General features: G+C 35.3%; 1 protein-coding gene across 3 annotated transcripts in view; it reads left to right on the forward strand.

The window, feature by feature from the left end:
• ORC2 (origin recognition complex subunit 2) overlaps positions 1-25,602 on the forward strand; it is a 37,467-nt gene that overhangs the window by 9,181 nt on the left and 2,684 nt on the right. For all 3 annotated transcript variants that reach the window (XM_055398519.2, XM_055398520.2, XM_055398518.2), the window contains 13 exons: positions 242-331; positions 5,208-5,300; positions 6,079-6,110; positions 8,889-8,949; positions 11,745-11,938; positions 12,936-13,034; positions 15,139-15,248; positions 18,186-18,318; positions 19,142-19,238; positions 20,744-20,890; positions 21,504-21,675; positions 24,264-24,325; positions 25,194-25,312. In XM_055398519.2, coding sequence (XP_055254494.1) covers positions 242-331; positions 5,208-5,300; positions 6,079-6,110; positions 8,889-8,949; positions 11,745-11,938; positions 12,936-13,034; positions 15,139-15,248; positions 18,186-18,318; positions 19,142-19,238; positions 20,744-20,890; positions 21,504-21,675; positions 24,264-24,325; positions 25,194-25,312 — 1,409 coding nt within the window. The remainder of the gene's footprint in view (positions 1-241; positions 332-5,207; positions 5,301-6,078; positions 6,111-8,888; positions 8,950-11,744; positions 11,939-12,935; positions 13,035-15,138; positions 15,249-18,185; positions 18,319-19,141; positions 19,239-20,743; positions 20,891-21,503; positions 21,676-24,263; positions 24,326-25,193; positions 25,313-25,602) is intronic.

Genomic DNA, 25,602 nt, shown 5'->3' on the forward strand with positions numbered 1-25,602 from the left:
TTTAATGTGTTTTTGTGTATCTGTGAATAACATGTTTTCTGTGTTTTAAAATTTAAACAGTATCATGGTCTATTGTGTATTTTAAACATTTTATTTTTAAATACATATTGTTGAACCTTTATGCAGGACAGTGAGGGGTACATATCCTAAGTTTTTAGGTAAAATTTTACCATTTTTTTCTGTTAATTAATCTCACCCATTTTTCTTGCATTCTTTTTTTATGTTTCATTTTTTCTTTCAGAATCCTTGAAAAATGGCTCTGCTGCAGATGGTGGGAATAAAGTTTATCCTTTTCAGAATAGAAAACACCCTGAAAAGATGGCTAAATTGGGTATGTTGCTTTTCTGATTTCTGTAATGATTATTCATCTTTTCTAAGAAGGTGTGTTTAACCACATTTCCCACAGTTATCACCCCATTGCTTTCACTAAAAGAATGACGGGGGATGTCATTTTATATTACATATTCAAGCATACTTAAAGTCATTAGTATTTTGATACTCAGATGTCTTCTGTTCTTACCTAGGTTCTAAGCTTATAGAAACCCTGTCTTAGATTACTTCCCACAACATCTAGCACAGGTTCTGAACATTTACTTCTTTTGTTAAGTGAGTGACTTAAGTTGCACAGAAATATTCTGAATTTATTGAAAATAAGAGTTTTACACTATATGTAGAAGAAAAATGTTGTTTGTACTAGAGAAAATTATTTATATGAAATTGTTAGGAATGAGCTGTTCTAATATTTTTCTTACCCAGGTTACCACTTATACTAATTACACGTGAATTACTGAGTTTCAGAGAACTAGACTATAGTTAGATCCTGTGGAGGGATCATCAGTTTTGACAGTTTTGAGGAAAGGAAATAACATGTGAAAGCACTTTAAAATTAAGGTGGCCCATAAGTATATGAAAGCTTGAGAATACCAAAAAGTTAAGAGCAAAGGGATAATAATTAACTGCCTGGCAAAATGTAGTTGTTTGTATTAATATTAAAGGACTTATAATCTATAATTATAGAACATCTATATATATATATATGTCTTGCTGCTGCTACTAAGTCACTTCAGTCGTGTCCGACTGTGCGATCCCATGGACTCCAGCCCACCAGGCTCCCCTGTCCCTGGGATTCTCCAGGCAAGAACACTGGAGTGGGTTGCCATTTCGTTCTCCAGTGCATGAAAGTGAAAAGTGAAAGTGAAGTCGCTCAGTCGTGTCCGACTCTTTGCGACCCCATGGACTGCAGTCCACCAGGCTCCTCCGTCCATGGGATTTTTCAGGCAAGAGTACTGGAGTGGGGTGCCATTGCCTTCTCCCATATCTGTCTTAGGTGGCATATTTTTATATAGTCATTGTAACCAATGATGATTTAAATGTTCATGGTTAAAAAAAAATATCACACATGTTGAGTGTTAAAACTGATGAGGGACATATAAAAAATAATTGGTAAGACCTGTGTTTCTGAACATAATAAAATTTAAACATTTGCAAAATTCAGTTTTCTGAAAGATACTATGTGCATCATTAATCTTGAACCTAACATGGCGCATACAATAATTTACACTAATTGATATTTTTCTTAGAGTTATTATCTATATCAAGAAATTTTTTTTTAAGAAATTTTGTATGTGGACCACTTTAATAGCCGTTATTGAATATGTTACAATATTACTTCTGTTTTATGTTTTGCTTTTTTGGCTACAAGGCATGTCTTAGCTCCCTGACCAGGGGTTGAACCCACACCCCCTGCATTGGAAGGCGAAGTCTTAACCACTGTACCACCAGGGAAGGCCCTCAAGAAATTAAAAAAAAAATTTTTTATACAAATAAACTTATTATTTCCCTGGTGGTCCAGTGGTTAGGACTCTGCAGTCCCCGTGCAGGGGGCACAGATTCCAATCCCTAGTTGGGGAACTAAGATCCTGCATGCTGTACCATTAGGCCAAAAAAAATGAAAATAGGTACTAACCTATAGTAGAGGAAATACTGAGTATCCTCAGGGGCATCCTTGCCAGCTAGCCAGGTGCAGTGAAGGGAAACTTATTATGACCATAAGAATGTAAAATTATTTCTGCAGTGTTCATGATGTAAGTTAAATACACAGTTAAGGTTCTAGGAGACCCTAGATGGTCAAAAATAAAAAGACCAAATGAACTTATTTACAAAACAGAAGTAGACTCACAGAAATAGATAACTAACTTATGTTTACCAAAAGGAAAAGTTGGGGGAAGGATAAATTAGGAGTCTGGAATTAACAGATACACACTAATACAAAGAAAATAGATAAACAACAAGGACTTATAGCACAGGAAACTATATTCAATATTTTGTAATAACCTGTGTGTGAAAAGAATCTGAAAAAAAACCCAGAATCACTTTGCTGTGTACCTGAAACTAACACACCATTTTAAATCAACTGTACTTCAATAAAAAGAAATTAACATTTTTTTGATCTGTAAAAATGAATGAATTCCATGTTGGATCTCTGAGAAACCAGAGGAAAATCCTGAAATAATTATTAGAGGAAAGATCCGATAGACACCAATGGAGATGGCAATGGCACCCCACTCCAGTACTCTTGCCTGGAAAATCCCATGGACGGAGGAGCCTGGTGGGCTGCAGTCCATGGGGTCGCGAAGAGTCGGACACGACTGAGCGACTTCACTTTCACTTTTCACTTTCATACATTGGAGAAGGAAATGGCAACCCACTCCAGTGTTCTTGCCTGGAAAATCCCAGGGACGGGGGAGCCTGGTGGGCTGCTGTCTATGGGGTTGCACAGAGTCGTACACGACTGAAGTGACTTAGCAGCAGCAGCAGATAGATACCAAAGCCAAAATGAAACCCTAAGGACAGTGGGGCATTGGAGAAAGAGGAGAACTAATAGTGAAAAGAATAATGAAACCTCAGTGGACTCATCAAGTAGAAGTTCCCTGAGTGTGTACTTAACATCCACAAAGCTGCAATGGTACACATCTTCTATCTGTATGCACTGTGAGGAACTTAAGTATTGTTATGATGGGCATTTCTCTCACCACATCTGAAAGAAATATGCAGGCATGAAAAGGTAGGCTTTTGGATAATATGACTGATCATACTTTCCAAAAATCTGTGTTTAGTTATGATGCTCTTTGACTCATTAACTATTGTTGCTAATTGGGTTTACATCTAAACATATCAATAAAATAGAATGCCTTCATATTTTTAAATATTTAATTAAATTTTTTTTCTGATCGGTCAGAAAATCGACATTACTCTGAGTATAAAAGATGATTAAATATAATTGCACTAACCAAGATTTGGTTGGACTAGAAATTGAGTAGGAGTTAGTTTAGAAGGCTTTTTGAACTACTGAGAACACTTGAGAAATTGAAATTAGTTTGGTCAGATAGGATCAGATAAAAATCTGATGAGAAGTTATTTTTAGGTAGAGAGGAATTTTTTAATATTTTATTTTTTTAATTAATTGATTTGTGGCTGCGCTGGGCCTTCATTGCTCTGCTTGGGCTTTCTCTAGTTGCAGTGCACAGGCTTCTCATTGTGGCGTCTTCTCTTGTCGTAGAGCACAAGCTCCAGAGTGTGCAGGCTTAAGTAGTTGCAGCATGTGGGCTCAGTAGTTGGGACTCAAGGGCTCTAGTGTGTGTGCTCAGTGGTTGCGGTGCATGGGCTTAGTTGCTGTGGGACATGTGGAACCTTCTCAGACCAGGGATTGAACATATGTCCCCTGCATTGGCAGGTGGATTCTTACGCACTGCGCCAGCAGGGAAGTTCCAAAGAGAAATTTTACTTTAAAATTTTGAATATGTCACAGACCACTCGTTGTGTAAATATACAGTATGAATGAATAAGAAAAATGAAAATTAAATATATCCCCCAGTTTTTTATTATGGAAATTAATATCCATACATGGGTGACTCTCTTGTTCCTTTTCCTCTTTAATTCTTCCTTTTTCCTTTTTTAAAGTTATTTAAAAGCAGAGAAATTCTGTGTTCTAAAACCAAAACGATCTCAACTAAGTTACTTTGTACTTTTGTGGCTTTTCGTTGACGTGAAGGATTTTTCCTGTATTGTGGATCAGCAGCCTTTAATGCAGACTTGGCCGGCTTTTCTGGTGTAAAGAGAAGGCAAGTCCTGAGCCTTAGGTAGATTGCTTGGGAGGATGATGACAGTGAAGAAGAGATGAAATAACTACCAACAGTAGCCAGGGAGCAGGATAATACCATGGAACCCAGATGGAGGAATAATTTGAAAGAAACAGTTTGTAAACTGTAATGAATGATACAGAGGACTGAGGAAGCTAAGAAAAAAGTAGCCAGTGCATTCGCGGGGACTGCATAAATATCTTAGGTGAGTTGCAAGATTGGAGGATAAAGCTGTGTGAATTAGGTTAAGAAGAGTTTGAGTCAGTAAAATGGTTTTAACCTAACAAATCCAACTATATTTTGTCTTAAAAAAAATTTAAATAGTGTATACTTTTTTCCTCAGTGAACAGTGTTCCACAGTGTGTGTTACTGGGGAAATGTAAATCTGTTCCTTCAATTCCCACGTGCCTATAACAGTGAGAGAATGTGAGCATCTTTAACGTTTGTATTTTTTATTTTAAATGGCCCCTGCTGTTCAGAAGCCAGGTATTTCACCTGATGCTTAGTTGAAGAAATGCCCTGTTTAATGCTGTATCATATTTTATACATTATTAATATGTGTTATAGAGCTTTAGACATAAGTAATAAAGTAAACCATGCTTTTGGGGAGATTTAAGAGCTTTAAAATTAGTATAATTTTAAATATATACAGTTTTAACTTTTGATCCCACTTTCTGGCCATTCTTTCCTATGCCCTTGCAAAGATGTTCCTCAAGTATATATGGTAGAGAAATGGAAGAACTGTAAGCCTGTCAGTGGAGAGGAGAGGGAGAGGATATGATGACTAGAGAAACCAGCAAGGTCAAAGTTAGCTCTTTATTTGTTTTTGTTTTTTGGTTTTTTTACAAGACCTTGAAGGAAGACTTGAAGATGCTTGAAAAACAGTGAGTAAAGGTGAAAGCAGTTCTACTCTTAACATGGCTAGGTTTATTTATCTTTCTGATAATAGTAGCAGCAAGTTTGTTTTCTTTTTTTTTTTAATTTATGTAAGTGAAATAAAAATACTTTCCCTCTTAATCTGTTATACATTAAAAAAATATTTTATGTATTCCTTTTCTCTATTTATAGCTTCTGAACTAGCGAAAACACCAAGAAAAACTGTTTCGCTCAACATGAAGAATGTTCCTGAAATTACAGTAGACATTCCTCAGTGTAGCAAGGGTAAGATTTTACCTCAGTTGTTTAAGGAGAGTTTTCAGAGTTGCTTCAAATTATAGTATACTACTTTTTTTTTTTGGTTTAAGTGCGTGTTTATATATTTTCTTTTCTGTTCTGAAAATGCATTTGGCAGATGCAGTTAATACCCCAACCTATGTGCTTTAGTGTATTTAGCAAAAATACAAAAAGTAAAGGGCAAAAAGATCTGTGCGGGTTGAACTTGTACAAATTGATAGAGCCAATAAATACTGTTGTCATTTACTTAAGTTAGCCGAATGTTTGTGGAAGATTTGCTTTGGCAAATACTATTTGAAATAAGGTTTTAGGGATTTGTAAGTCTTCTAGTTTGTGGAGAATTGTGGAGCACTTGTTTTTGAATAACCCATTCCAACTAGATTAAATAGTATGCTATTAAAGTAATGAGTCAGGTATTCCTCATGGTCCAGTGGTTAGGGCTCCACACTTTCACTGCTGGGGCCTAGGTTTGATTCCTGGTTGGGGAACTAAGATCTCACAAGACACATGGCATGGCTAAAATAAATAAATAAAAATAAACAATGAATAGATGTAGTTTTTCTTGTTACATGAATGCTACAGAAATGTCACGAATGGGAGCAATCATAAAAATAAGAACAGTTCAGCCTCTAGTGGAGACATAATTGAGAATTCATTAATATAGTGGCTTCTGGATAGAACTGGCAACTTTGCTTTTAATGAAATTAGGTTTTTATGGAACATGAAGTATTTGTAGTGAGTAATGGCTTTTTGTTTCATTCTTTAGGGCATTCTGCTTCAGACAAATCTCAGTTGAAGGTAAGCAATTGACTAAAAATAAGCAAAAACCATAGTGTTACAAAGTAAGACATGATGAAAAATAACCATTTCACCTCTTAATTTAGATAGTACTTTATCATTTACCTAACTTATAGATGAAGAATGTGAGGTTCAGAGAAGTGAAGTGACTTGTCTAAACTCACCAAACTAGGAAGGAGACAAGCTGGAAAATGAAGCCAGGTTTTCTGGCCCCAACTGTCCTGCCTATTCTCTGTCAGAACTATCCCTGGGTACTTTCATCAAGTAGAGTTGGCTTGGAAATTTTACGGTTTGGTTTGGTGTTGCTTTTATATATAATGTTTTTTTGGAGGGTGGGAGATTAATCCCCAGATCCACTAAATCCATTAATCTATCCCCTTATCATTTATGTTTGAAACCTAAGTTGGCTTTGGTAAATTCAGTAGCAGACAGTAATGAAAAGTTTATCCTCTCCTTTGTGTTTTTGTGGTTTTGTTCTTTCATAATATTTTGTCAAGTGGCCCTCCCTAGATGTGGGCAAGCCCAAGTAGGCATGGATGAATCCAGGATAATGAATATGTGAGTGTTGAGTGTTTCCAGGCTTAGGTGGCTATAGATGTAGACATGAGTGGACTTGTGTACAGGTTCAGTTCTGGGAACCCCTCATAAAATTTTGAGTATAGACATTCAGGGCCATGGTTATAGCCTGTGCAGGAATGTCCTATTTTAGGCAAGTGTAGGTGTGAGACTAAACATGTCAGAGCCTCCCGTGCCTTTGAAAATGCTTTTTCCCCCTATATTATATCTTGTATCACTATAAAAGAATAAAACTCATTTTCTCCAGTACTCTTGCCTGGAAAATCCCATGGATGGAGGAGCCTGGTAGGCTACAGTCCATGGGGTTGCAAAGAGTCAGACACAACTGAGTGACTTCACTTTACTTCATAATCCAGCCAATGATTTAGATAAATTAGCACATTCTTTTTCAAGTTGTGGATCACAACTTAGTGGATCTTGTTGATTCCCTAAGACATGGTCAGAAAACCTGTTAATCCGTGGTATTATTCCCACCACAATAAGAGGCCATCACCCTAAGAGAGTGTTAGTGTTTTATCTTAGAAGGGGTCAATCAAGAGAGAGTATGTATAGTGCTTTGGGATCTGGACTCGAGGGTTTTAAGGCATGTCTATCAAGATGGGAAACGGATCTGTATTAGACAAAAATTCATGGCATAGTATTTTAGCATTAGTGGACACAGTGAGGAGAGGGTTTTAAACTGAGTTTCGTCCAGGGTAGCAGACAGTAATTGAAATTTACTTATCAAAATTTGAGTTTTGATAAGTAAGTAAGCAAGCTGTTTTCCCTGGTTAGTAATCTGCTATCCTAATGGAAGAATAGATTGCCCAGAGGAGCAAACTATCAAGATATATTAGTTGCAGAGATTTCTATAGAAAACAGTGAAGTTATTTACTAGTTTATAGCCTTACCTTTTTGAGCAAGAATTTTCTGAAATGGTTATTTTGACACAGATGTTCTCAGACCTGATGATTAAGCTATGTGGATATAGGTTGTCTCAGTTCTCAATCCAGAAATCAGTTTGGTAGGACATGATCTACTATTTTAAAAAAATGAAATAGGATAAAACAGGAAATTTCTAAGTATTATTATAATTTAACTCAGTTATATATGCACGTGTGTACTGGATAAAGGTGACAAAATATTAAAAAAATTAAGGATCTGTATAAAAAAGTTTAAAATATACTGTGATATATTTTATAAACCCATGGATCAGATCAACTATTATAATAGTATTAATATCCTCAATCAAAATTTAGTTATATTTATAACTAGTGCCATTGATTTATCACAAGACAGCAGACTTATAATTTGTGTCATATATTCATGTTGCCAAAAAAAAAAGGGTATTTTATCTTTTTATCGATACTGTTATCATGTATACAACCGTAGGCATTTTACTGTGCAGAAATTGAATGGTGTTAAAGTATTAGATTTTGTAAAGAAAAACATGTTATATCGCTATAAATGTTTTTAAAAAATTAAAAATACAGAAGTGAAAAGTAGAAATCTCCGTTTCTGTCCTCACAAACTATTTTTTATTTCTGGCTGTGCTGGGTCTTTGCTGTGGCACACAGGTTCTGTAGTTGCAGTGCCTGGACTTCTGTAATTGGGGCATGCAAGCTTAGTTGCCCCGCAGCATGTGGGATCTTAGTTCCCCAACAGAGGGTGCAGCCCATGTCTCCTGCATTTTGGAAGGCAGATTTACTACTGAACCACCAGGGAAGACTCCTCACAGACTACTTTAACACCAATAAATTTTTTGTACATTAAAGGGCCCATTGCCGTAAGTATAGGAATCCCATTTAAGCAAATCCCATTTGCTTACTCATCATCACAGAACAGTATTACTTCTTTAAAAAAAAATATTCTGCTAATCTGATAGGTGAAGAATGGTTCAAACACTGATAAATTTATGCTTTTTCTTTACGTAATAATAGAAGTCCATACTTTATAGATATCTGGAATACAACTTATAGAATCACTCTAAGAATCCTTTGGAATTTGGATCATTTTTGTTGTTATAGTCTTTTTTTTTCCCTCAACGAAGTCATTTGTCATTGTCTTCTAGTTCCAGGAAGTAGCTCCTCTAGTTCTAATGTCATCTATTGAAAAAAAAATATTTTTCTTTCCAGCCTTTCTTGCACCCAGATCATCATTAATTTCCATCTCATCGTTATTATTTGACTATTTAAACTATGTTGCTTTTTTATTTTTGAACAGAACAATGATAAAAGTGAATTTCTGTCAACAGCACCTCGTGGGCTAAGGAAGAGATTAATAGGTGTGTATTTCTTTTAACACTGAGTTTTTTATAAAAAAGCATCTAAACAAGAGGCAGTAATGGTTAAATATACAAGTTCTAGCCTTAGAATGCTTGCTTTTTCTTTGGCTTGTCACAGGGACTTCTTTGTGCCTCAGTTTTTTTCATTTGTGAAATAGGGCCAACAGTGGTACCAGCCTGAGTTATTTTGAGATTTATTGAAATAAAGAATGTCAAATATGTTTAGTAGTGCTTGACCATGATATATGCTTAACAGGTGTTAGCTATTATTATCTTTTATTATTATAACTACTTATTGCTATTTCTTTTCATGATGGAAAGGATATGTTCATCTCTTCAGTTGAACTGTAAATTCCTTAAGGGCAAGGACTATTATCTTATATGTTAACTCTTAACACTTAGCACCATGTCTTTGACATTACAGTCAGTGGATATTAAGGTTAGTTGAAATTCTTCTTCAATATAATAACATGCTTTCTGGTTTATTTGCCTAAGACAGTTTTAGAAATGGTTCTGTTGATTTATTTAGAAGTTTTATATTGAAATAATTCAAAATATTCAGTTATACTGAATACTGTACAAAACCAAGTAAACAAACATCAGTCCCACCTTTGGGGAAATTAAAAGTGTTTTTGGGTTTTTTTGTTTTGGGGTTTTTGTTTGGTTGGTTGGTTGGTTTTTTTGGCAACGCTCTTTGGTTTGCAGGATCTTAGTTCCCTGACCAGGGACTGAACCCAGGCCACAGCAGTGAAAATGTGGAACCCAAACTACTGGAGCTACAGGGAGCTCCCTGTTTTTGGGTTTTTAAATGTTTAACTTTGGGGCAAATTTCTTGTTGACCTTGGTTTCCTAAAGGTATCAGCGCCTTTCTTGGGATTGACTCCTTGACAATATTAGCTGACATTGTTAAGTCCATGCCCCGTAGCCTTTCTTTTCAAGGTATAAAGTTGATGCTACATTTTTAATCAACATAAAATTTATACTACTAAATTAGTGGGTATCTGAAGTAGTAAAAGATGATATGTGCAATTGTTATTATTTTATGTCAAATACATCCCACATCTTAATTTCCTCCTCACTTCTCCTTACTTACATCCTTTTCCTTCTCAATAACCATCAAATAAATACACCAACACGTATGATGTATTCTTGTAGATAGGATAAAGACATTGTCTGGTACCTTCTACCACTTCTAACCCATGCATTTACCATGGGCAGCAATCACCACAAATCTGAGTCTTCTAAGCTATATATGCCCACAAAATCAAGCCTTTTTTTTTTTTCCCAGTATCTATATTTGTTACATGCTGACTGGATATTCTGCAGTATATCTACTCTTCAAAATAGTGATTTGCTTAAAATTATTAATTTTGAAAGTTAACCTTTTATGATAGTTTATACCTATTGAGTGTAAAAACTAGTTTTACCTTTATGATTATAAAACTAGCTTTATTATTTCTAGAGTGTGGTTGGGGTCATTATGGTTTGTTTAAAAATATAACTTTTATATCACCTCTGGGATGGATTGTGCCTATTTATTAGTAGTACTTAAAGTAGTGACTGTCATATATTGAGTGTTCTGTCAGTTAGGATGGCATTTTCAACGGGAAGCAATGGAAAATTCTCTAACAATTGCTTAAGCCATGGACATTTAAGTATCTCACATCATAAGTCTAGAGATACACAGTTCGTGGTTGATGTAGTGACTCAGCAGTGTCATGAAGGATCTTCTGTTCTTCCTGTCTTTCTGCTTTATCACTGGCATTTTTCATCTTTAGTTTTGATATTTTATATTGCAAAATGACTTCCATAGCTTTAAGCTATGGGTATAAGTCTTTGGGACCCCATGGACTGCAGCCCACCAGACAAAAGTTTTCCAGGCAAAAGTACTGGAGTGGGTTGCCATTTCCCCTCCAGAGGAAGCTGACCTAGGGATCAAACCCGCATCTCCTTCATTGGCAAGCAGATTCTTTACCTGCCGAGCTACCAAGGGGCTTTCCTTCCATAACTGAGGAGAATCTTTCCCGAAAGCTTCCAGCAAATTTTCCTTCAAGTTTCATCGGTTAAATGTTTACATAGCCAACTCTGGTAGCAAAGGAGGCTGAGAGAGCATGTATTGGGCAAAGGAAAAGACAGATTTACTGTGATTATTTATTCCTTAGCATATTACCACCTTTTACAATGAATTCTATTAGCAAAGAAAAAGGAAAAAACATAGTAGGTATGACTGACAATTTCTGCCTCAGTTCCTGTGTTAGGCATTGTTAGTTGCTTTATATGCATGTCAGTGTAATCTTCACAATTTTATTGAAAACATTGTTTTATTAAATTAAGCATTGGTAGCCTCATTTGATCTCCAGTGCTCTTGCCTGGAAAATCCCATGGACGGAGGAGCCTGGTGGGCTGCAGTCCATGGGGTCGAGAAGAGTTGGACATGCCTGAGCGACTTCACTTTCACTTTTCACTTTCATGCATTGGAGAAGGAAATGGCAACCCACTCCAGTGTTCTTGCCTGGAGAATCCCAGGGACGGGGGAGCTTGGTGGGCTGCCGTCTATGGGGTCGCACAGAGTTGGACACGACTGAAGTGACTTAGCAGCAACAGCAGCTTCATTTGATAAGTGAGGAAACTGGTGCTCAGAAAACTTACAAAACTAGCTCTGGTGAGATCATCATCATGTAATGACAAAACCAGAAGTCACAATCTCTTACTTCAATGCCCGCACTCTTCCTAATACCCTACAATGCCGCTGTTGTCAAGCTGTCCAATTTTCCCAATTCCTTCTTCCCCTGCAGTTCCACGGTCTCATTCTGACAGTGAAAGTGAATATTCAGCTTCCAACTCAGAGGATGATGAAGGGATCACACAGGAATATGAAGAGGACACTAATGAAGACATACTGAGCCAAAAGATTCAAGCTCAGAATAGAGTAGTTTCAGCTCCTGTTTGCAGAGAAACCCCTTCTAAGAAAATGAAGAGAGAGAAAACAGTAAGTGAAGAGAGAACTTTAACCTGAAAGAAAAATTAGTAATATCTCAAAGATAAGCTACCTACAGGATCCAAGTGGGAGGATCAGCACGATTTTTTTGCTTCACTTTTCTGCATTTTCTCAGCCTTGCACATAAATTCCCACATATATATTTCTGAACATTGTATCCTGGCCCCTCTCTCTCCATATCCAAATATCAATACCATAGCATATGCTGAAGGTGGCAATTCAGTTGACTGAAAAAGAGCTTTTCAATAAATATTAGTTGGATAATTGAAGGCAAGACTTCTCAGTATATACCTTTTTATATAGTTTTATTTTGTTACACCGTTGATGTATTCAGGTTAGTGTATATAATAAATGCTCTGACTCTGGATCCAGGTTGATTTGTTTGGCGAACACTGCACATATCATGGCCTGAGAAAAGGCTAATTATCCTCTCGTTCTCTGTAAAGAGACTCAGAGCAGAGCCTACTGCTTGATAGCTTTCCATTCCTTCCTTCCTTTCATAGAGGTCAGTCATGCCCCAAATCAACAGAACACGTGGTCAGTCATCTTACTGGAATAGTAAGCAAGTCTTTTTTTTTTTTTTTAACCTTGGTGTTGATATCATTCTCATTTTCACAGTCCTTCATCCGTACTAATTAAAGAATTCGCTAGGGCTGTGTGAGGCACAACAAAGGTCCTGATATATAAAACCTTTTTTTTTCCTGTAAGTCTGAATGGGAATTATATGTTGGAATTTAGGAATCATTTTTTGACACACTACTTCAAACTAGTCACTTTCTTCAACTTTTATGATCTAAGAGTTACTCAGTTTTATCACTGGAATTAATTTTGCTTGGTCCTTAATCAAGGTGGTGTTGCTTCAAAAAGAAAATACTGACTGCCAAATAAAGAATTTCACTTATCCTGTTTTACACTGCTGTTACTATCTAGTTTTGATATAAAACAAATATCTGAAACTAAGAACTGACTTTGCTTTGTCCACTTTCAGAGTCACTTAGTAGAAGAATATTTTGAAGCCCACAGCAGTTCTAAAGTTTTAACCTCTGATAGGACACTGCAGAAACTAAAGAGGGCTAAACTGGATCAGGTATGTTGCAATGAATGCTACTTCTAAATTTTTCTTATTGTGAGCTGAAAAATATACTACATAAGCAGCAAAATCTGAAGAGTACTATGTTTTTCTCTTATCATTTCTTCAGGACCTACAATAACCATCAGGGTCATAGTTTCTTTTTTTATTTTATTGACATATATATACTTGATTTACAATGTTGTATTAATTTCTACTGTGATTCAACAAAGTGATTCAGTTATTATATATTTTCACATTCTTTTCAGTATGGTTAATCACAGGATACTGAATGTAGTTCCCTGTGCAGGGTCATAGTTTCTTTGAAATCCATGTACCATTAATCTCTATTGTTAATTTAACCCATATATTCATTGAACCTCACATTGGTCGTAAAACACTGACTGACCTGCTTCTGAGTTAAAAACATTGCAAAACGTAGTGGATGTTCTGCTTTCTAATACTATGGAAAGCCTGTCCAGTACAGTAAGGTAACAGGGTTACTATATACTGTGGTTCCAGTGTGTCATATAAAAAATACCATACAGTTAGACTCAGGGCTTTTATTCATACCTCACTAAGACAAGACACAGAACCATCTGAATAAGAAAATGTTTGATTAGAAAGTGGGCTTGATAATTTAAGTCAATAAGAGATTGTTACTGACTCAGAATCAAGATTTTATTATTTTCTGAAAGTAGAATTCAGTGCAATTTTCTAAGGTATTCAGGACTTTTGACAGAGTTTTCAATTTATAGAAAAGAGAGAGGAAATTATTGGGTAAACCACTGTGACCCAGATGACAGGGTGCTATGTGGTTGGTTTTTTTGGGTGTTTTGTTTCTTTCTACCTGGCTCATTGGTATTGCAACTCAAATCAGAGACTAGCTGAAAACATGTGTCAAGAAACCACATTGTTCCAAGGAAGAGATGGCACGAACATCTTCTTAGTGCATCTGTTTTTATATAAGCTGCATGGGGGTGGGGGGAAGTGGATCTAGGGTCAAAGGATTTCACAGGACCTAGAGACAAAGATCTCTCAGAGAATGAAAGAAACACCTGTTACTGATAATGAAAGAAAGGAAAGTCTTTCATTAATTGCGGACATAGCCGATGGATACAGTCTTAGTAGCACATGTCAAGAAGCATTTATTTCTCATGTCTTCCAGTTAGCTGGGAGTTGGCTGATCTAGGATTTGCTCCACATATCTCTCTTCCTTGTTGGACCTCCTTGGAAGGCACCAGAGGCATGTTCTTCTCATGACAATGTCAGAGACAGAAGTGAAAAAACAAAAGACCTCGTAAAGCCTGGGCTCAAAACTGTCTCGGTCACTTCTGCCTCGTTCTGGTAGCCACAGTAAATCACATGGCTGAAAACAGAGTCAAAGAGCAGGAGACTAGACTCACTTGTTTAGTGGGAGGGATTGCAAAGTCACACAGCAAAGGGTATGGATAGGGGAGCGGCAAGTGCTGGGGCTAGTAATATAATTCTGCAGAGGGAGAGAGAAATTTTTTAAAGCTACCTACTTAACAGTTTCACTTAGAATTTGTCCTGTTTCTCTTTAAGTATGTGAATAAATAAAAACTGTTGGCAAAAAATACAAACTATAGGCTAGAGTGTTTAGAATATTGATTGCTGCACTAGTCTTCAGTATGAAAAGAATATTTTACTTAAACGATAGAATGATGAAAACAGTGCACAGCTTTTTGCTAGTGTTTTCATTTCAAGAAGTGAGCTGTGTTTAGTCACCAGAACGTCTGGATTTGTTGTCGAAACTGGGAGGCAGGTTTAATCACCTCACTTATGGTAACAGGTTTTTTTTGAAATTAAAGCCTTACATGTGGAGTTCATTGTCATGTAAATGGTTCTAGACAAAACTTAGCAAATTCATTACTGTTTTACATGTTTGTATGTAAGAGTATGTAACACATTTTACAAACACAAGCATTGAAATACTATGTATATTCAGTAGATACACTCATTACCAAACCTGATTAAAGTAGTATTTCCACTAATAGCCTCTTCTAACCTCGACCTGTAAGGAAATATTTTTACTTTGAATTGATTTGATGTATGTGACTTGAGAGTGATCTTCTTCCTGCCCTTTTCCTTTTTTTTAAAGCAAACTTTGCATAACTTATTGAGCAAGGTTTCTCCTTCCTTTTCTGCTGAACTTAAACAACTTAATCAACAGCATGAACAGTTATTTCATAAATGGATGTTGCAGTTACAGTAAGTACTATTATCATTGCAAACCTCTGTAAAATAAATATATTTACATAATAATATATGTCTATGTTAAAATCAAAGCAGTTAGACATTTTTTTTGCAATGACCTGGATATGCATTTTTACTTATGTGTAAAAATTTGAAAAAATAGGTGTTTTCCCAGCCTTATGACCCAAATGTAGAAATGTAATATGTAGTCATATTATTATATGACTCTTCTCAGAAATTTTAATTTACAGAAAATCTATCTTTTCTAAGTTTAATCAAATTTGAAAGCTTCTATAAACTAAATAGCCTTTCTTAGAATTATAAATTATTACTTATAAAAATATTTGAAAATATAATTTGTCAAGATTGATAAATATATCAGATTTTACTTCAGTTTTTCACAGTCAAGTTTCTAAAATGAAAGAATATATATTTTTCTTTTAATCCCATTCTTTTACATGTACTGTAGACCTTCAAATTTCATGAGATCTGTTCTATAAATATTATTTTACCATTTTTAAATTGTTTTTTAGAATATTTTATCATTTCTCAAATACTTAAGGTAAAATTTTAAACTTTCATTAAAATACCTAGAATGATAAAAATTAAAATATAGAAATTTTTTCTATAATTATTTTTATATTTGTATTTAAAAAACTTAGCATAAGGAAGTACTTAAAATGTATGCTAAAATGTGAATGCAGTAAGAACATAGAAATTCCCAGTTTTCCCCAGTTGATCCTGGTTTTCTTTTGCCAATAATAAATCAAAGGATTATGCTAGTAAGAAAATTATTTTCTTCCCTGTTAGGACCTATCTTCTCTGAGTAACTATTTATGGATCTGAAGTTTATATAGCAGATCTTCACTCTAATCCTACCCCACAGCCCACCAATTCTTTTCTTCCCATATGTCAACTCTGATAACTTGATTTGCTTTGTTTCCCAGCCTAGACCTCATATTCAGCTACTTCAGTAGAATTGCTAGTTCTCTGAATTCCCTTGCTTTCTTTTTCCTGCTGCTTTTACCTTGCTAATCTCTGCCTTTGGGGATTTATCTCTTCTTTTCTTCTATTTCTAGGCAATCCTGCATTGCTGCAGAGCATCTCATAAATACTGTTTCTGATTGACCTCCATAAACAATCATGGAGTTGAACTTTAACTTGACCCTTCATGCTTGATGTTCGGGGTTGTCTCATCCACTCTCTTGGCTTCAGTTGCTCTTTGTATGTGAATAACTCCCATAACTGTATCTCTAGCCCAGCCAGAATTCACTTCAGCAGCAGACATGAACTATATTGAAAGTGTCCATGTAGAAGTTCTATAACTAATTCATTATACATAAAATTTAACTTATCTTAAACCCATCATTTCCACTTGCCCCAACTACCTAAGGTAAAGAATATCACTTCATCATATAGTTGCCAATGCCAGAAAACTGAGTTATTCTTAATAGTCGTTTTCACTTATCTTCCATGTCTAATCATTCTCCAAATCCAACCGATTTGATCCATAAAGCTCTTGACACCTTATGTTTTTCTCCATGGCACCTAATTCAAGTCCACAGTCTTCAGTTTTACCCTCCTTTCTATCCATTCCCCAACTCAGCCAGTGTAATCTTTCTAAAAAGATCATGTTACTTTCCTACTTAAAACCTTTCACTTAACACCTGACTACTAACTTTATTTTTTTTAATTAATTACAAATTTTTTTATTAGAAAACTGAAATTTACAATGTGTTTATATCACTCACTGAGTACATGGCATTTAAAAACAACATCATTAGAGAAAGATAACAAAAATACAAAGTCTTAAAACCTATGGGATATGAAAAACATTATCTCCTGAGGCCTTTAGTAGACTTTACATAAAAAGGAAAAGTAATGAATATACAAGTATACAGCCAGTTTAAGAAGTTAGCAAAATAAACAAAATAATCATAAAAGAAAGCAACTAATACATACCAGGTATTAATGCAATAAAAATAAAGATAAAATTGAGAGGCTCAACAGAGTCAAAGCTGCCTTAAAAAGCTTCTCTAAAAAGGGAAACATCAGGTAACAATAATCAACAAGAAAAATCTTGCAAATAAACAATACTTAAAATGGGAATTACTCATAGAAGCATTAAGAATATAAATAATAGAAACAACTTTATGCCTATACATTCGAAGATCAGTTGTCTCGTACACAGGGTTATCGTTACCTAAATCTTTCTAAATTCCATATATATGCGTTAGTATACTGTATTGGTGTCTTTCTACTACTACTAACTTTTAACTACTAACTTTAAATGATCATATTCCTTAGAATAAAATCCAATTAATGTCTTAGTTGGTTTAACAAGACCTTTTGTGACCTGACCCCTGCTTAATTTTCCAGTTTAATCTCTCAATTAAAACTCTGCTTCAGCCTATTAAAATTTTTTTAGTTTCTTGTACCTAGTGCCTTGTTCTCTCTTTCCTCCTATTACTTGAAAGGTTATAGGAAGCTCTGATACTTCGGTCACCTGAGGTAAAGAACAACCTCATTGGAAAAGACCCTGATGCTGGGAAAGATTGAGGGCAGGAGGAGAAGGGAGTGACGGAGAATGAGATGGTTGGATGCACCACCAACTCAAAGGACATGAGTTTGAGCAAACTGTAGGAGATAGTGAAAGACAGGGAAGCCTGGTGTGCTGCAGTCCATGGGGTCGCAGAGTCAGACATGACTTGGCAACTGAACCACAATAGGAGCTAGAGAGAAAGCTACTGAAAGTTGGAACTGCAAGCTTGGCGTACGGATAACAAAATTGTGCTTTTTCTTTATGTATGTTGGAAATCAATATATTAATCATTATTTAGCCATGCCAGTTCTTCCTGTATTCTTGATAAGCTTAAATTAAGGAAACTGGTTGATTATAAAATTGGCAATAAGTACTGAACTTTAATTTCGTGAGTGCTATTTTTCTTACAGCCTGGGGTTCAACATTGTGCTTTACGGTTTGGGTTCTAAGAGAGATTTACTAGAAAGATTTCGAACTACCATGCTGCAGAATTGCATACACATTGTCATCAATGGCTTCTTTCCTGGAATCAGTGTGAAATCAGTAAGTTTTTAAAATGTTTAAAAAAGGAGTAACATCATGTCCCCTGCCAGTCCATACCGCCGTGTTAAAAAGGATGCTATTTCATATTTTGAAGCATTCATTTTTTGTTTTTAGTTTTTACACTAGTAGGATTGCATAGTGCTTAAGATCACGTGTTTGGACTCAGAGGGTTCTAGCTTTGAATCCCCCTCCTTGAATTTCCTATTTGGTAACTGAGAATGTATATTATACCTTAGGGAAATGTTAGCTTTGTTTACTATATTGACTATCTACAATACTTCTCTGAAGGATAGGATTATGGAAAAATTCAATTTTATTATGCTTTTATGTCACTTTGATACTCTAAAAATAGTAAAAATTTAAGTAATGGTTTATCGTTCTTTGATCATTTTTACACCAGATGCTCATTTCTCTTCATCATTTGAAAATGAATTTAAGCCTTTTGGGCTCTGGATATTAACCAATATAATACTCCTTTTTAAAAATGTCCTAAATGTTTGGACCCTCTTTCATTTGATAAATCTATAGTTTTATAATATTTCTCATATTATTGGGTTTGTTGTATATTTTTACTACCCTGCTTATATTATCTTTACACCTTTGCTTCCCCATTTCCTTTTAGCAATAACTTATGCAAAAAAATAAATTAGATCTACTTAATCTACTTACCTTAAAAAGTAGGACTTTTGAAGTGATTTTTCAAACTTGGTGGGAAATCCAGATTTATTTTTATTTTAAAAAAAGGCTTGACTTGCTAGTTGTATTTATCCTACATGACAGAATAAGTTGTAACTGATGTATCTCTTGGACTTTTATGACATAGATCCTGAATTCTGTAACAGAAGAAGTCCTTGATCATATGGGTACTTTCCGCAGTGTGCTGGATCAGCTAGAGTGGATAACAAATAAATTTAAAGAAGGTAATGTGAAGAGGATGTTCTGTAGTTATAGGGTGAAGCCAAGCACGCACTTCTACTTGTGTGTGTACTAGTATACACAAAAATGTGGACAATTTTAATAACAATATTTCTCTCATTGCTGATTTAGATTTCTTTAAAATAATTTCTCCTTTCCTTTTCTGTGAACTTCACTTAACTAACAGGAAAGAATTGTTCCCGCTACCTTGAACTTATATAGCCAAAGCCCTTTTTTTTTTTTCCCCCAAAACCTTTTACTTCAGAATAATTTTCCAGTTTTGTTTGGCTAAAGTGCTTCCAGCCAATTGGGACATCTGTATCTAATAGTTTTATATTGTTTAACATGTTTATAAAGTATTATTTCTTTATCCTGAGGAAATATCAACGCATTTGAATAATTTCATATACTAAAATCTGAGAAATGGGGAAAAAAAATCTGTTCTTCTGGTATGAGTGTTTTGGTTATATGACCATTTCAGAAAAATAAAAATAAAATTATTTAGGGCCTAACAATTGTCATTTAGTCATTGCTTAACAATTAATTGGGGTCTTCCCTGGTGGCTCAGATGGTAGAGAATATGCCCGCAATAACTAGACTTGGGTTTGATCCCTGGGTCAGCAAGATCCCCTGCAGAAGGAAATGATAACCCACTCCAGTATTCTTGCCTGGAGAATTCCATGGACAGAAGAGCCTGGCAGACTACAGTCCATGAGGTGGCAGAGTCAGACATGACTGAGCAACTAGCAATTAAATGGAGTAATTGGTTATGCTTAATGATTTAATAGATGATTTTGATATTATTTGTATGCTCATTAAAATAGGTGCCTGAGTCATTTTTAATGTGTATATGTAATATATAATCTGTATTATATAATCTATAATAAAACATATAATCTATAATTTCTATTAAATATATTTATAATTATATAAGTCGTAAATATCTTAGTTATATAATATGCATGTTATCCAAATTTTACCTTCACTGACTTTTATATTTTACTTCTCTGACCTTCTTCGTGCCTTGAGGAATAACCTAGGCCCCTCCCCTTCTCTTGTTGTTTTTGTCTTTTGGCTTTTGTGATACGGTGATTTTCTATATTCTCTCTTAATGCTTAATGTGAACTCTTTTAGGGATGGGGATCCATCCCACCTCGCAGTTCAACATGCACAGATTCACCTCCCAATCTAATATGTATCTTGCCTTATTTCCTATGCCTTGTTAAAACTGGTTACTTCATGGACTGATTCAAGTGTTAACCATTCCAGTTGTCTTTAACTGCTTCAGAGTCTACTGATTTTCAATGAATTTCATTTTTATAAGAGTATAATAATGTCTTGCCTGTTTTATGAGTGACTGACATATCTTCGCAAATAAATTGCATACCCCTAACAATAGCTGTTTTGTCCTGTATTACCTTGTTATGTTCTTTAATACATAAGCCTTGCGTGTGGTGGGGACCTTACAAGTACTCACTGAAAATAATAATTGACTTCTCTTTCCTTTTAGATTCTTCTTTAGAACTCTTTCTTCTTATTCACAACTTGGATAGCCAAATGTTGAGAGGAGACAAAACCCAGCAAATTATTGGACAGTTATCATCTTTACGCAATATATACCTTATAGCATCTATTGATCACCTCAATGCTCCTCTCAGTAAGTTGAATGTTACTGTTTTTTCTTCTTGAGATAACAGTCTTTGAAAATTACTTTTCTTAATGTTGTAAGTCACAGCATTTGTATTGTTTTTACATATACATTTCCTTTGTTCCATGTTTAAAAACACAGTTGCCAAAAATATAGGTGTCCTTAATCTGATTTAAAACATAATTCTTGGAAATAAAAATTTAGATAGTAAAGGGTGTGTTTTATGGTAAAGTTTCTTGAAGAAGAGGAGACCCAACTACTGTTTTGGTTTCTTTCTAACTTTTCTTTGTGACACTGCAATATTTATTTTATGCCTTTAGTTCAGAGACTTTGTGCTACTCCTGTAAAACAAAATGCTAAATTATTAAATTTTTTAAAAGAATGCTTTGGTAGTGTTAATATATTTTAACCTGCATTTAATATACACATAAAGATTCAGATGGTGATTGACAATGAAATTAGATTGTGAGGTACCGATTTGGATGGTGAAATAGCAAAAATGAAAATTTTCAAGGTTCACTTTTTATTTAATGCCTTCCTGTTCTTTCCTAGAGTGGAATCTAGTAACAGGACAATATGAAAATAATTAGTCATTCTTATTTTTTTTGATCATGTACTCTAGTGTGGGATCATGCAAAGCAGAGTCTTTATAACTGGCTGTGGTATGAAACTACTACATATAGTCATTATACTGAAGAAACCTCCTATGAGAATTCTCTTCTGGTTAAACAGTCTGGATCACTACCACTTAGTTCCCTAATTCATGTCTTACGAAGCCTTACCCCTAATGCAAGGTAAGAATGAAAACTATTGTTTCTTTTTTTAAAAAAACTTCACACATTTTAAGATATGCCCTGTTAGGTTTGAATGGCAGTACTTAAAGTCCTTAATAAGTTTTCAGGATTAAGAGAAATATTATCAATGATAATAATTGTTGTGAGTACTGGGTTATGCATTAGGTAGAATACTCAACAGTAGTCTCAAATTGCCCGATCATAAAGCAGGGGTACCAGCATTTTTAGTAGATTTTTATGTTTCTGAGTAAGAACATCTCAGTGGTCATCGTTGAGGAAATAACAGGATTTTGATGGATTTTACTTACATGTGATAGTTACTTTTAATTACATATTGAACATTATGACTCAGACACAGGGCCCTTTACACGAAATAGCTTTTTTGATCCTCATAACGACTCTAAGGTAGATGGTAAAGGGCACAAAGATTTTGATTCCTATCTATGTGGTTCCAAAGTTCATACTGTTAAACCTTGAAAATCTTTGTATATAGTATCTCCAGTGAAACCCTTCAGCAACCTAACCAAGATGCATATCTGAATTAATAAGAGCTAGTTAATAAAGGCTAAGAAAAGTTGTATATAGCATAAGCCAGCAAAAAATAAATTGCGTAATTAAGCTGTTGAAAAAGGCTTTTTAGCAGCCTCACAGGGAGGCCACATAGAAACGTAGAGGCAGGTCCACAGCATTTCTTTCCCAACCGCCCCCTGCCAGTAGCTCACACCACAGAGCGGTGTTAAAGCCAGGAGACTGACACTGGCACAATCCATAGAGCTCATTCAGATTTTACTTCTGATACATGCACTTATTTGTGTGTCTATGTGTGTTAGCTCTGTGCCTTTTTGTCACATGTGTAACTTTGTGTAACTGCTACCACAGTCAAGATATGCAGCTTCATCATCACAAGACTCCCTTGTGACATCAACCCTCAAATGCTATTATTCTTTAAAACTGTTTCTGTACACTTAAAGATGATCATTGCATTAACAATGAAATATGTATTAAATGACTTCCCAGATGGCTCAGTGGTAAAGAACCCACCTGCCAATGCAGAAGACGTGGGTTCAATCTCTGGATCAGGAAGATCCCCTGGGGAGGGAAATGGCAACCTACTCCAGTATTCTTCCCTGGAGAATCCCATGGACAGAGGAGCCTGACAGGCTACAGCCCATGGAGTCGCAGAGTCAGACATGACTAAAGCAACTTAGCACATATGTTAAATGGGTATCTAATCAAAATTTTTGATGGAATTGGGAATAGAAAAAATGGTCATTCAATTTTACTATATGCTTACTCCTGATGGACTGTTGCAAGTTACTACATATAAACTTGGGAATCCAGCAATGTAAATATTCTCAACATGACACTGCTCTAAAGCAATTATTTTTAGTTTGGCATACCTAAATGTCTATATGCTAGCCTCCGGTGCTGCTTTGGTTCATCCTTTACACTCCAATACACATTTCTTCTTTACTTGGTACGAATGTGATTGATCAAAAAATCTTCACCAAATTCAGCTGTGTACTACGTTATAAAGTGGTGAGATGATCCAAAATGTGCTTATAGAAATTATCTTCTAGACTGTAATAAAAATGAAAATGCAAAGGTTTAAAGTTTTTGCCACATCCAGGGACTTCTGGGAAGTTTAGTTTTGTATAACACTGCTTCCAACCTAGTAATTCTACCTGGTACACTCTCCTACAGAAACAGTTCCAAAAACATGAAAGAATATTACGATTTTATTTCATGTGTTATTTTTTTATTAATTTAAATTAGAAGTAATGTGAACATCCAAAACCAGTAGGAAAATGGTGAGTTTGTGGTATGATAAATGAGCAGGCATTAAAAACTGTTTAGGAAGAATTTTAAGACATGGGAAAATAAGTGAAAAAGTGAGGTTTAAAATGGTGTATACCATATATAAATGCATGAATTTATGTTTTCACAGTACTTCATTCCACAAAGACTTGAGAAAGCAGCATATGCAAATATCTCCACATCAAATGTTAGTGGCTATAATTTTAGGATTATGGAATTAATATTTTTCTCTTTAGTTTTTTTTCTTTAGTTTTTATTATATATTCCAGGTTTTCTATAGTAAACTAATTTCTAGTCTAAAAAAAAGTTGACCCTTGAACAACATGGGGGTTAATCTGTGTCTAATGTTTCATGGTCAGCACTCCATATTCCACTGCATCTGCAGAGTCAATTAACTAGGGACTACGTAGTACTGTAGTGTTATTGTTGAAGAACATGCATATGTAGGTTTGGTTCAGATTCAGTCACTCAGTTGTGTCCGACTCTTTGCAACCCCATGGACTGCAGCATGCCAGGCTTCTTATGTAAGTAGATCCCTGCAGTTCAAACCCATGACGTTCAAGGGTCAGCTGTATTCCTAGATTTTCTTTAAAAGGAAGTAAAAATGCTTCTCCTTTTTAAGTAGACCAGGATGTGATGTTCTTTGAAAAAGAAAAGGAAGGTAATATAAACAGGCTAAGTGTTTCACAGTCTCTGTGTACTTGACTACTAACTGTTATCTGTGGATGTTAACATTCTGGATTTCAATTCGTTTTTGTTTTTTTCCTTAGGGGAATTTTCCGGCTACTAATAAAGTATCAGCTGGATAACCAGGATAACCCTTCTTACACTGGTATCCAATATTTATGATATTAAATTGTGTGACCTTTGTTTCATCCCATAAATTCTTTTTCCTGGAATCTAATAATAGCACTGCAGTGTTTCACAGCAGTAAATAAATGGTTTGCTCCGTGATCACTGTGTCTGCCATATCGAAAATTTTCAAGCAACCCTACAGATACCCTGCTGAGCAGGCTATTTGTATTATTTGCCAATACAAATTGAAAAACAAATGCAGTTTACTTCTTAAATTTCCTCTGCTAACTATGGATGTGTGTCTACCAGCTACATATATTTCATATACTGGGCAACTTAGATTTTCTTTCACTTGAGTGAAAATAATCTGTTAAGCACACATTTTAATAATCATTCAGGGGACTCCCCTGGTGGTCCAGTGGTTAACACTTCGCCTCCCAAGGTGGGAGTTTCAGGTTCGATACCTCATTGGGGAGCCAAGATCCCATATGCCTTGTGGCCAAAAAACCAAACATAAAATAGAAACAATATCGTAGCAAATTCAATAAAGACTTTGAAAAAATAGTTAAAAACAAAATCATTCAGCTCACTTGACTTACTACTTCCCTCTTTTAAAAAAGTCAACTTTACTCATGCTGTTTACAGCTGCCCATGAGATTATACTTGGCCACAGTCGACTGCTTTCAACCAATCAGTTCTCGTTAAAAAAATGTAAGCCACAGTATATAACACCTAAGTATTCTCTAGTTTTGCTTCTTCGAGAGGTATTTACTCAGCATTTACTGACTGCTTTGACATACTTGGGTAATGGCACTTTTTTCCTGTGTTTTTCAGCATGGGTATGCATATATGGGGTCATGTCTTAAATACTGACTTATGTTCACATCTTCTTTTGAACTCTCCAGGACTTTGTTTTCAAGACTTTTACCAGCAGTGTCGGGAGGCATTCCTTGTCAATAGTGATCTGACACTTCGGGCCCAGTTAACTGAATTTAGGGACCACAAGCTTATAAGAACAAAGAAGGTGAGACTTTGCTCTATAACATTGTATGCCAGGAATCGTGTCTCTTGTTTACTTAAGGACAAGTATGCCTGTTATGAAACTGAGGTTGCCTTGGTGGGTCACAAGGATCCATTCAGGCAGTGTGCCATTTGAGTTCTGTAGAAAGAAGGTAGAAGTACTCCACTTCAGCATGGAGCAGAAGACGTATGACTTCTAGTTCAGAGTAGTAAACAGGCCATTAGAAATGAGTCAGATAATCATGTTCCCTTCTCCTCTATTCATTAATCCAGTCTATGTGTATTGAGCACTAA

This window comes from Moschus berezovskii, chromosome 2, assembly GCF_049115385.1.
Source record: "Moschus berezovskii isolate FMDL1 chromosome 2, NW_MosBer_1.0, whole genome shotgun sequence".
Lineage (NCBI taxonomy): Eukaryota > Metazoa > Chordata > Mammalia > Artiodactyla > Moschidae > Moschus > Moschus berezovskii.